This window comes from Quercus suber, unplaced genomic scaffold (assembly GCF_002906115.3).
Source record: "Quercus suber isolate HL8 unplaced genomic scaffold, Cork oak 2.0 scaffold_9, whole genome shotgun sequence".
Classification (NCBI taxonomy): Eukaryota; Viridiplantae; Streptophyta; class Magnoliopsida; order Fagales; family Fagaceae; genus Quercus; species Quercus suber.
The window spans coordinates 2585528-2598946 of NW_027069475.1; the positions used below are offsets into that span (position 1 = coordinate 2585528).

Here is a 13419-nt window from a genome sequence, read left to right on the forward strand (position 1 = left end):
GAACGTCACTGGGATTCAGGCTTTGTGGTTCTAATACATATTCCCAAAACAAAGGGTAATTAACAAACTAATAGAATCTAGTAACTGCATAATCTTCTAATAACTAACTGTTAACACATGACTAACAAGTGAGTAGCTATACAGTTTATTACTTCCTCCGTCTCAAATTATTGGTCTTGTATTCCATTTTGAGATGACCCAAAATATTGCATTGTTTTTAAAATTAGAAGCCACTAGTTTACTAATTTTCCTATTATACACCTACTTTGTTTTTGGGATCATTAAAAAAAAAAAATCTCTAATAATGTATTGTAGTAGCTGGCCAGGAGTATTTTTTTTATATTTGATTTAAAGGATTATTATGTATATGTGTTAGCAATTTTGTTATATAAAATTACATTTTTGTTTCTCTTAAACAATATTATTGATTCTTTTAAGCATAATATTATAATCGCAAGCTTTTTTTTTACAACATTTTTACAAATTGTTTTGGTAGTAGATTCTTATTGGTTCGCATAATAGGCCCACCACTCACATCATTTTTTTACTTACCAGTAACCACTTATCATATCTGTAATTTATAAAAAAAAAAAAAAAAAAGCTTGTAGTTCTAGCATTTTCCTTATTTTAGTAATCGCGTGATGTAGAAACTTAGCTAGAAAGAAGAATTGGTGTCTTTCTTTTATCGGTTGCATATATAAAGGTCGCGTAGAGAGGAAACTCGTTATCAAAATAGAATTGGAAGTAGCTTACAAACAATCTTTGAGCCAGTACTACATTAAGAAAAAGATTATTAATCCAGTTGTACCTCGTTAAGTTGCACGAATCATGGCAGTTTCATTTGAAGCTTTAGCGATGGCAGGCGTGGATTATCTTGAATTTGCTGCGGGTGCTGAAGATCAATGGGAACAGGAATTGCTGCAGACTCCACCCCATTTATTAGTAGAAGAAGAGGAAGGAGGAGAAGAGGTCAGAAGGGGCAGTAGTTTTGCCTTTCCAAACACACATATCTTCCCGAGACACCATGCAAAAGATTATACTGATGATGAAGATGAAGATGATAGTGTTGCCATAACATGTCAACCAAGAGTAGGCCTCGGAGAAACTATAGGTAACAGGATTCATAAATGGTTGAGGTCAATAAGATTAATGGTGACAGCCATTATAAGGTTATTGACAATGATAAGGATGGATGTGGAGAAAAGAGTCAAGTCCTTTTTATTTTTGATGTAGAACAGACAGCACATGCCTTCCTGGAGCAATAAGGGCGCAGGAAAACATAACGCAAGATCAAAGGGGGGTGCCATTAGGGGCCATCAGATGTAACAGTGTCAGAATTGCATGAAATTTGGCAGGTTGAAGGGAAACGGTGTTCTGATCCAGTTCATGATATCATGAATGTCGCCAAATTTTAGGCAAATTCCTACGTTAAGGCCCCGAAAACAGTGTTTTTGCTATTTATAGTAAAATTTGTTTTTCCTTAATAACTTTTAGTTTAAAAGTTAGAATAAGATCCCGTCTGTTTTGGGACGACCCTTAAGGTCAGTAGTTTATGATTCTGTGTTTAACTCAATTTTGCCATTTTTGGTAAAATTTAGTAATTTTGTCACCTAATCGCTTAATTAGTGCGAATTAGGGTTTTAAACGTTTTTGCTCAGTATTTATATGTTTTATAGCCGTCATAGGCAAAACAGACTATTATCAATAAACACAGACTTTTGTCAAATTTTCTTTTCTGGTGGATTCTAGTTTTATCTCCTTGTGGATTCAGGGAAACCCTCGTGGATTCAGGGAAACCCCTCGTGGATTCGAGGTTTACTACCAGAAACTAACAATTTAGTTTCTGTTTCATCAAAAGAGCATCGTGTGTGCTTCTCTTCAGGCTTCCGCAACATCAATTTTGGTTACGATAAGTTGAATTTCGGATTATCTTAGTTCAACATGACACTAGCTGTGCATGCAGTTTTGTGTTCAGCCTGCATTTATTCAGCTAGCTTACTGTGCATCCAGTTTAGGACTTTTCTTTTTATCATTCTTTTCAAATAGTTGATGGGATTTCTTGTTCAGTGAATCAGTGTCTTGGTTGTGACTTTTGTGCGATTGTGAAGAACCCCTAAATTGATGAATAGTGTAATCGTGTTTACTGGTGGCTGTAATTATAAAATAGTGTGGTGCATACAATATTAAGTTGTTTTTCTTGGTTCCAACAAGATAAACATTTTTTATTTTATTAAAACGATAGGCAAAGATTAACATTAGCTTGAACTGTTTCAACTGAGTTTTTAAGTTTACATTCATGTGTTTCTTATAAATGCCAAGAATGGGAAATGAATTTCGGTGGACATGTGATATTGATCAAATCCCTTTTCTTTTTCAAAGACTAAGTCTTTCTAGCTTTGTACTTGCGGTTTGATGCATATCTTGACCCTTGATATTAACTTTACGAAAAGTAGTCTTTGTTTTTCTTTGACCAAACACTTCTCAAAGGCAAAACAAATATGAAATAGTAGTTTGGTACCGAAGCTCCATTCTAGTGGTAGTCCTCGAGTTGCAACGTAAGTTTCATATTCCATTCAAGCCCTAAAATTCATCCATGATTCTCATTGGAAACTAGTATAAAAAGATTTAAAAAAGGGATATAGGGATGAGAGAGAGAGAGAGAGAGCTTATTGATGTATCTTAGAACTATTGAGGAGTTTGAATAAAAATTCTTTTTCCCATTCTGAGTATTCACTTTGTACTTCACCGTTGCAGCTTGTCACGTGTCCTTTTTTCCCCCCTTCAGTTTGAAGAAGAGTATATTAAAATGTTTTATATCATTATATTACTGTAAATAAATTGCCATGTTTTCTAAAATACCATGGGTTATCTTGGCAAAGATGAAACTATTTAAGGCTTTCATTGTGGAAGTATGTTCTCAAGCTAAACTACATCGATTCTTTTGTTGTTCTCTCTCTCAAACTTTCTCTAGATTCTAAATTTCTTCATTTTATTCTTTCCATTTTATTATAAGATAAGTAACCATTTATCATGGTATTAAAGCAGATGATTTTGAGTTCAAGCCCTCTACTTTGTCCAATGTTTTGTCTCACTTTTTGTGAGGAGTCTAGGGCTCTAGGCCTTACATGTGAATGGGAGTCTATGTCCGCATGAGTGTTACAATAGCATATAAGTTGTTAAATTAACTATTTATTAATGACTTAAGCTTTTGGGATTAATTTAGTCTATTAAAGTTTATTTCTATTGGTTTTTTTGTTTAAAAATATAAGTTGGGTAAAAATATAATTGTACCTTAAAAAGTGAAGTTTAAAAAAATTATATATAACCAATAAGCTAAATTAGAATCCTATCAAAAAAAAAAAAAAAAGAAGCTAAATTAGAAAGAAAAAGAAGGATTTAGATCCTCTAAATTTTCTAGAGTACTCTACCAAATAGATTTTCTTAAATCTTAACCATTATTTAATGATTTAATGGTCAAGATTCTGCCATATCAGCATTCCACTAACAATATTCTTAAAATAATAAAATAATGTTGGAAACTTATTAAATCATTAAATCATTAAAGAGTGGTTAGGATTTAAGAAAATCTACTAGTAGAGTACCCTAGGAAATCTAGAGGATCTGAATCCGAAAAAGAAATCCAGAGTCTAGACATATGAATTGTAGGAGGAAAATGTTACAAAACTTATTAAAGTCACTGTACAAAACATCGGATTTCAAGGCTTTGAAGACAAGTAATTGCACATGATAGATTGACGAAACAAATTAGTGGGATAAATTTAACAAGTTACAATGATCACAAGCAATATTGAGACTTCTGCGCTTGACCAATGGAGAAATTCAACCCAAATGTCGCTCTCAAATTATCTTTCTGAGTCTTGACAATTACAATAGAGAGGTTTTGAATTCCCTATTCAAACAGCTTTTCGTGTAAAGTGCAAATATCATATTATATATCTCAGTTTTTCAAAGTCAAAATCCTATTTTGTTAGTCCTCTCCGATCTATTTGTTCTCTGAAACTACCTAAGCTATATTCATATCTAGTTTGGTTCCAATTTAAGATAACAGAACCATTAAAAAGAGTGTTCAACCTGTATACATGGTCTAATGTTATGGAAAAGGGTACATTGTGCATATTTTTTACATACAAATTAAGAATCAGAGACCATTTATAGCTTCATACAGTTAATCATATAGGTATACCAAAATTTAATATATCAAAGAGATTATTTAGATTTTTAAAGACATGGAATATACGGTGTTGACGAGTTTGTGATAAATGTGTTTCATTACGTGTGCACTGAGAAGAAGTTTATAATCTCTCACGTTTGATGCAGACGCCAATTGAATACCAGTGTTCTGACCTATATAATTCCACTTTTTTTTTTCTTTTTCTTTTGAGAAACAAACACACACACAAAAGAGAGAGGGAAATGGATTTTAACACAAAGGTATACCATAACTCCACTCAAAAGCTATAGTAACTTTTAAGGAATGATAGAGCAAATTATACTATACACAACACACTCTCTTAAACAATATGAGACAATTACTCTTTTTTTTTTTTTTTTTTTTTGAGAAACAAACACACACACATCATTTTCACACATGCATACGCTCGTGCATATTGCATGAACTTTCCAAGTGATAAGCCGCAGAGAGAGATCAATGATATAAACTTAGTAAATGAAAAGCCCGTGATATTCTTCCTAATATCGACCGCTCTTTTTCTACAACCTCTTTTGGAAGAGAGTCTATCCTCTATTCTATTTTAGTATGTCTTAAAATGAAGTCATATTTTTAATATTAATAAATAAAATTCTTATCTTACTATTAACTTTAATTAAAAATAAATGTTATCCTTTTTTTTTTTTTTTATAGCTTAAATTAATGAGAATAGTTTTGAAAATTTATACATTTTTAATTTACAACTTTTCTAAAAATGACCAACATTTTGGTGTTTAGCCATTAGTTTTGGGTTTTTTTTTCAATGAATAAAATAAAATCAACCTAAAAAACATACTCCATCCTATACAATTTAAACACTATCAGGGACGAAGCCAGAACTTTGAGTTAGAAGGGGCGGTTTTACTGTTGATTGTATGCAATGGTTTCAACTTCTGACTTTGCTACAACTTAACTGCTAAGATTTTTTATTTTTTATTTTATTTTTGTGTGTGAGTAAGAAAAAAAATTATTTTTGTTTATAATTTTTAAAGGTATGGTTGTTTATCTTGGATAAAATTGGTTAATTGAGCTTAATTTTTTTTAGTTTTACTATTGGTAATTTTTGTTGTTGAGCTATTTTTTGGGCTTGTATATTTTGTTTTAGATCTATAAATTTTTTTTATGGTTACTAAAATAAGGAAAATGCTAGAANCAGTGGGTCCCGTGCACTGTGCATGGGACCCACCACCTCGTTGACAACCAAATTTGCACTAGAATGGCACTATTCAGTGGGTCCTGAGCATGTTCATGGGACTCACAAACCTCTTTTTTCAATAACTTTTTCATTAAAAATGGGTCACATGGTATTATTCACACATTTAAAAATTATTGCTACAGTGTTTTCAATTTTTAGTTCTTAGCAAAATAAGTGGTATCCAAATGGACCCTGAGTCATAACTTATAAAGTCTTTGAAAAATCGAAAATAAATTAAATTAAATTAAAAATTAAATAAATACTCTTTACATACACTTTGTTACACAAACTTAAATTTTACACACAAGTTTGTGTGTAACAAACACTACCTTAAAAAAATAGGATTCGAACTTAGATTCTTCTCATGAAGACCACTGGGCAGTGCGTATTGAATCACAGTACTCTTAAAAACACAGTTGAAACAGTTCAAGCTAATGTTTATCTTTGCCTATCGTTTTAATAAATAAAAAATGTTTATTTTGTTGGAACCAAGAAAAACAACTTAATATTGTAGGCACCAAACTATTTTGTAATTACAGCCACAAGTAAACACAATTACACTATTTATCACTTTAGGGGTTCTTCACAATCGCACAAAAGTCACAACTAAGACACTGAACAAGAAATCCCATCAACTATTTGAAAAGAATGATAAAAAGTAAAGTCCTAAACTGGATGCACAGTAAGCTGAATAAATGCAGGCTGAATACAAAACTGCATGCACAGCTAGTGTCATGTTGAACTAAGATAATCAGAAATTCAACTTGTCATAACCAAAATAAAAAGTACTTGACTCTTCTCTCCACATCCATCCTTATCATTGTCAATAACCTTCTAGTGGCTGTCACCATTAATCTTATTGACCTCAACCATTTATGAATCCTGTTATCAATAGTTTCTCCCAGGCCTAATCTTGGTTGACATGTTATGGTAACACTATCATCTTCATCTTCATCATCAGTATAATCTTTTGCATGGTGTCTCGGGAAGATATGTGTGTTTGCAAAGGCAAAACTACCGTCCCTTCTGACCTCTTCTCCTCCTTCCTCTTCTTCTACTAATAAATGGGGTGGAGTCTGCAGCAATTCCTGTTCCCATTGATCTTCAGCAACCGCAGCAAATTCAAGATAATCCACGCCTGCCATCGCTAAAGCTTCAAATGAAACTGCCATGATTCGTGCAACTTAACGAGGTACAAGTGTACAACTGGATTAATAATCTTTTTCTTAATGTAGTACTGGCTCAAAGATTGTTTGTAAGCTACTTCCAATTCTATTTTGATAACGAGTTTCCTCTCTACGTGACCTTTATATATGCAACCGATAAAGAAAGACACCAATTCTTCTTTCTAGCTAAGTTTCTACAGTCACGGGATAGCATACAAATCAAACGAAGGTTTCTCTTCAGAGCTAGAGTGAGATGTCATAGGATTAAATCATGTTTAAAAAAAAAAAAAAAAGGCATTGTTCTCGTGACCATCCTCTCAGTCATCTTGCCCGCCTCCTCAAAATAAAATGCTAAGGACATATGGTTATATACTTATATGATGTCAGGCTGTCAGCCTATATTGCAGGCAGGGCCGGCTGAAGCTATAGGCGAGCTAGGCCACCGCCTAAGGCCCCCACTTATAAGAGGGCCTCCAAATAGTAATAATATAGTATATAATATTATTTTCCATCTGAGAAAAAAAAAATTACAAACGGCCATCACCATGAAGGCTTTTCTCACAGAGGCCCGTTTATCACATAGAAAAAAGCTGAAGTGACAAATTGACAATGTAACTAATCCCATCAGATCAGACCATCACCAAATCTTTAGCTTGCATAAGAAAAGATTACAAACGGCAAATTTATTAGCTTGCAGAAGAAAATATTACAAAAGCAGAAAGAAGAGGCAAATAAGAAAAGAAAGAAAAAAGAAAGAAGAAAAAAAAAACTCATTCTCTGACTTTCTTTATCTTGATTCTAAAAAAAATACTCATTAGTTGGCTTACTCATCAACTGTGTTGGCAATAGACTTGTGTGTTCACTGAAGGTTCGTTTTTGTTTTCTCTTCCTATGTCTCTTTCGTCTTCTTCATGTTTACTGCTGGGTATCTAGTTTTTTTTTCATGGGTGTCTGGGTTTTTTTTTTTTTTTTTTTTTTTTTTGGTTGAAGCTGAACTTTGGTTTGGTTCCTTTAGATTTCTCCAGAAGCCTTTTGATTCTTTGAATGGTCTGAATGGTCAATAGACCCATAAAGAGAAAAGAGTTAAAGTCTTACACATTTAGGCTAAATAGTCTTACACCTTTTGAATGGTCTGAATAGTCTAGTCTTACATGGATTTTTTTTTTTTTTTTTAAAGAAATCAGATAAAGGTATGGGAGTTAACTGTTAAGGTATTGATCCAATGATCTAGTCCTACATGTTCTCTTTTTTTTTTTTTTTTCTTTTCTTTTTTTTAAGAAATCAGATTTAAAGGGATAGTGGCCAGGTTTTAGTCTTAGTAGATCAAGTTGAGTCCTACACATTATGCTAAAAAAAAGGTTTACTGCTACAAAAAAAAAAAAAAAAGAGTATAATAACAAAATTATAAATTTAGAATAATTTACTTTGTTCTAATATTAATTTAATTTTTTTTTTGTGCAGGTTTAAAGTGTAAGTGATCATATTAAGTAAAGCGCAATTGTGCATTTGATAAAACAAGTTCTATTGTTTTATACATTAAATTTATTTTATTCTAGTTAAATTGTAATTTTTTTTATTATAGATTGTGTTTCATTTATTTCTAAAAATTTAATTAGTAATTTTGCCTCTCAAAAAGCAAGAAAAATAAATTTTAATTGAAAAAAATATATGAATTTATAATTAAATATAATAAAAAGCCCCGTTTAAAGCTTTCGCCTAGGGCCTCCAAATTCATTGAGCCGGCCCTAATTGCAGGTGATGATTAAAGCCATGATGCAAGCTTGGTAGCTTACTAGCTGACTACGTTTATAGAAGTAGAAAAAAAAAATTTGATCTTGAGTTCAAGCCGGTAGGTCTGTGTTCACGTGCTTCTCAATTAAAAAAAAAAAAAAAAAAAAGGCGTGAAATGCAGACCCAGGGTAGAATAATTTCTACCCAAATGCATACTTAGTGTGTTACTTCTCTATCTACTCAAGGAGAAAGGAGAAAGTCTAGAGTTTAACCCATGAAATTTGAACCCTACTAAAATTTTCTCTTTATCACTAGAAGTAATTGTTGCTGCATATAATATATACGTGCCCCTCACTCTTACATTTTAGGCACATGTACCTCATATGACACATTTTGAACCTTTGATTTTAGTACAATCAAGAGATCCTCTTGGATCAACTTTAGGAGTAATAAGGAGTTAGGACAACTTAAGTAGTTACATGGTTCTTGTACAACTTTGGAGTTTTTACTCTTCTTTAAGAGTGGTGTTTATTACATACATTCTATCATACACGCTCTCTCACACATGCTCAAACTGCACACAAATTGTGACTTGAAGTCACAAATTTCAAGTTGGAAAACAATTTGTGTGCAATTTGTGTGCGCGAGAGTATGTACAGCAGGGCATGTGAACTAGTTTTACCCATAAATTAACTGCCAAGAGAGTTTCATAGGACCCACATTCCGGTTTTGGGGGTGTATGCTTGTAATTTATGTGTCTTTACCATTGAACAGTTTCCACCTATTGAAGCATCAAATTTAATGCTTTAACCATCCCTTTAGAAAAAGGAGCCGAGAAGGGCTTTGTGAAGGCCTAATTGGGTCCATATATATGATTCTAACTCTTGTGTGTCATTTTACATCTCTAGATATTTTATCCAGCGTTACTTGTAAAGTTGTAATTCTTCACCACCTTCCTTTTTATCTACTACTGGTCCTTGACTACTACAGCAAAAGTGAGAATCGTTATATATTCATGTTCTTTTCATGTTGCGAATGTATTCACTATTCTTTTCCTCTTTTTCGATTAACTTCAAAGAAGGCATTCACTCTCATCAAAGACCTGCACCGACAGCTAAACCATTAGCCTATTATTATAAACCCCACAGAAAGAAGGCAAAACAAGGAGTTCGAATCAAATAAAGGCAATCTACTTGTCCTATGTTCTAAATAAATCTTTAAAAGCAAGACTTCTGTACAGTACTTAACGGTTGTTCTTTAAGTTTCTCTTTTAAGATTCTGTCATGTGTATTTTTTTTCATGGAATTAAAGTATATTTTTTAGTTAAGTAACCACATGGTTGAATTTTAAAATTCTGCCACGTGTATTTTTTCTCATAGGATTAAAATATATTTTTTAGTTAAGTAACTACATGACTGAATTTTAAGAAGAAAACTTAAGGAACAACACCTAAAAGTACTCTACTTAAGTTTTTTCCAATCTTTAATTATGAAAACCCAATTTTCTATGTGTTCAAATAGTATGAGAAGGATTTCAGAGTAACCTTAAAGATTGAGAGCTCATGGCGTTTAAAAAGTATAATAGTAGTATATGTCTGCTTCGATGAAAGTAGAATAGAGACCAGTAGGGACCAGAATGTCTTGGTCATCATTTCAGAACTCATGTTATTATCATTTTCACTGCAGAGACCTTCCAATAAAAGCTTAATTCCTTTAATGAACTGGCTAGAACTGCAAAAGTAGACTGCACCAAAGTTATAGAGGAGATGTGACCATGGACACATGGTGGCAAGTTTGGTAGCCTAGCTCTCCCACCTGTGTGTGATATGTGACAGGAGTTGGGACCATCGACGCTGTGTATTAGAAGCATCCTGAATATTTGAGCTAAATTACACAATTCGCTTCTGTTGATTCTACCCAATAAACAGCTTTTTTGTTCAAAGAAATGGAGAATAAGCTATGAACCGAGGTCGCTCAAACTTACACAAACACTACTTAATCCCCGCAATAAATTTCACACATGTGAGATCAAACTTACTGTTATGCTAAAAGATAAAATATTGCTCTCAGAATACTGAATGATTACTCGATGAGACGAAATAATGGATGATGACTTTCTAGTGGTAATCCTGTAGTCTCTTTAGCATCCATGCTAATTGCAGAGTCTAACACCACTAGGGATGTTGATAGCTCAGTGTATATATGTTCTTCCAAACCTTCAACAATTTTATCCCTACACCCAAACAGTGACTGGGGCAACAGAGGATCCTGATTATTGGCTGATTCCATCCAAATCCACTCTTTTGAGATAAGAGAGACTCCAACAAATCATTCGAACACTTTTTCCGCCCAATCTCCAATCTTCCTCAACATATCCATTACCAATTCCATTTTCACCAACTTGAAAATTGAATAAATTCTCATTCATACCAGCCCACTAGCCTTTAATAAATCAAACATAACCCAAAAACTTTATCCTCCACTCAGCAAATTAATTTAGCATAATAGTTGACAAAAATTTTTTTACATAAAAAGATGAATCTTTTATTGTAACTCAAATCTGGGAAAAATAAAATTATTCGAAGTCACAACAATAACAACAACAACAACAACAACATAGATCATCAACATGAAAGTCCATAACTAAGTTATAACAAAAAAAAAAAAAAAAAAAAATTAATATACTTTACATACAAACAAACATATATAAATCCAACAATAACAACAAAGTAACAGAGCAGAGATGAGATGACCTTCCCAAAAATCATAAATCATAAACATGACTCCATTCCATTAAGCTGAGGCGAACCCAACATGTCCTGAAAACAATAATAGCTATCAATCGAACCACCAAAATCATCCAACAACCCTTCGAACAACAACCCGTTATCCGAACCCATAACAACATCCTCATCATCCTCTTCCATAGCCGTAACCGCCGCCGAAGAATCCGGCGCGATTTTCGGGCACTCCTCATCATCTCCCCCAACTGCCGGCATGTGGCCTTCGAACAAAGTCATGTGACCAAACAGCTTGTCCTTGCGCGAGAAGCTCGTGCCGCACGTGCACTTCCACCTCGCCTCTCCGCAATGCTTGAGGTGGTTCTTCAAGTCCGCCACAACCGAAAAGCTCTTCTTGTTGCAGCGGTTGCACGAGTACATCTTCGGACAGTGGCTTCGCTTGAAGTGGTTCTTCACGCAAATGACCGATTTCAGCGGCCTGAATTTCTTGTGCGACTTGTTGCGGTTGCAACCGTCGTACGGGCACGAGAATTTCGTGTGCCGGCTCGACTCGGCGGCGGCGGAGGAGCCGCCGAGTTGCCTGTCCGGCTTGGCCAAAGCTTCGGGGGTTTTGTACTGGTTTCCGTGAGCTCTCATGTGCATTCTCAGATTCGCGTCGCGCTTGAACCCTTTCCCGCATATCTCGCAGAAGTGGATGTGCTCGGCGAGCAACTCCACGGCGTCGAGCTCGACTATCTCGGAGTCGGAGTCGAGAAACGAATTCTCGACTTTGAAATCGTCGGAGTCTGACGCTTCTACTTTTAACGGAACCGATGTATCCGGGGCGAGTTTCGGCGGGGTTGTTGAGTTTGGTTGCGCAACTTCCGCGGCGGCGGCGGTAAGGTCAGAGGTTTGACTGCAGGAGAGGAGGGCGGCGCCGTTGACTATGATTTGGTGGATGGCGGAGACGATCTCGGTGGAGACCATGTCCATCTGATCTTGACTTATCAACTGATTTTGATTGACCGAGTCCGATAGGAAGCGCTGCAGAGAATCCATTCTCGTTCGGACCGTCGAGAGGTTCAGGAGCGGGACCCGGGAGTCCGAGCTTCCGACCCGGTTTTGACCCGGATTGTGGCCGAGTCCGGCGGAATATCCCGCCGGGATCCGAAAAGATTCGCCGGTGTTGAACATTGCGAATTCGTTAGAGAGAGAGGAGGAAATTATCGTGGGAAGCGATGAAAATGAAAGCGAGGTTCATTGACTTTGATAAGACTATTGAGAAATAAAAATGGTGAGCGAAATTTTTTTATATATGCAACATGTGGGAGACACGGGGTGATGTACACGTGGCACAGGATGAAGTGATCGTGACCGTTGAAAGACAGCGTGTGTGGTATAGAAGTCACTCAGTTAAGTATGGCAAAAGGGGCAATGAATAAGAACAACCTTTGGTGGTGGGCATGAGCCACTTATCCATAGTTTTGGTTGTGTAATTAGGAACATTCCTATAAGTTAATTCTTTGAAACCAAATTTTTTGCTTGGTAAAAATTATTCTTTATCATAAGCTTAATATATTAATTTGTATTATACGTATTTCGGATTCTAACTCAAGTCATTTATTCAACAATAAAATTTTTATTAATTCGGCTAATTAGAACCTAAAGGGATATTATATCAACTTCGTTATTCCATTTATTATCATCTATAAAACAATTTTTTTGGGGTACAATCTTTAAATCCAATAAGCAATTACAAATATATTATGCAACTTGGTTTACTTGTAATGATTGGAATTGAAGATAATTTTATACACAGTAATGGATGATAAGATTGATGTATTAAAATTTAAGAACTAAAATGACAAAAATGAATTATAAGGATGAAAATTACAATATACCCAAACTTAAAGTGTGTTGATATGCTAAATTGTCTACAACTCTGTCGGTTAAGTTATATTAGATTGACGGCCTTACCTGGAAGGGGCAAGTTGTGAGACTCAATGAGTCCCTAATTTATGGGATAACGATTGCAGGTTCTAAATTCATATCATCTTAGGGATGTGCTTAATAATTTCACCTACAAATACATGACAGATATCATTTCTGGCTTGACAGGTGATAATGGCTAAATTGTAAGGAGGAATGAAGTAAGTTTGTAAATCAATATTTATATAACAAGGCTCCAAAATTCTAGAATTAGGAAAAATGTATCATTAGAAAACTACATCCCAAATATAAGGTGTGGGTACCATAGGAGTGCTTCACACGTCCTAGGCCTGCTAGGCGTGCTTAGCATTCACCTAGGCGTGCTTGGCAACCACCTAGGCCGTCCTCGGATGACCTTGCATTCACTTCGGCATGCTTTACATTCACCTCG

At 34.7% G+C, this 13419-nt stretch overlaps 1 protein-coding gene across 1 annotated transcript; it reads right to left on the minus strand.

The window, feature by feature from the left end:
• Positions 1 to 10915: 10915 nt before the first annotated feature.
• LOC112004362 (protein SENSITIVE TO PROTON RHIZOTOXICITY 1) lies at positions 10916 to 12342 on the minus strand. The gene has a single exon (XM_024036593.2). The coding sequence runs from the start codon at positions 12231 to 12233 to the stop codon at positions 11091 to 11093; it is 1143 nt and encodes a 380-aa protein (XP_023892361.1). The 5' UTR covers positions 12234 to 12342; the 3' UTR covers positions 10916 to 11090.
• Between the last annotated feature and the right edge of the window lie 1077 nt (positions 12343 to 13419).

What these genes read in the sequence shown, in the direction of transcription:
- LOC112004362 (XM_024036593.2), bottom strand. Translation starts at nt 12,233, where the DNA reads ATGTTCAACACCGGCGAATCTTTTCGGATCCCGGCGGGATATTCCGCC.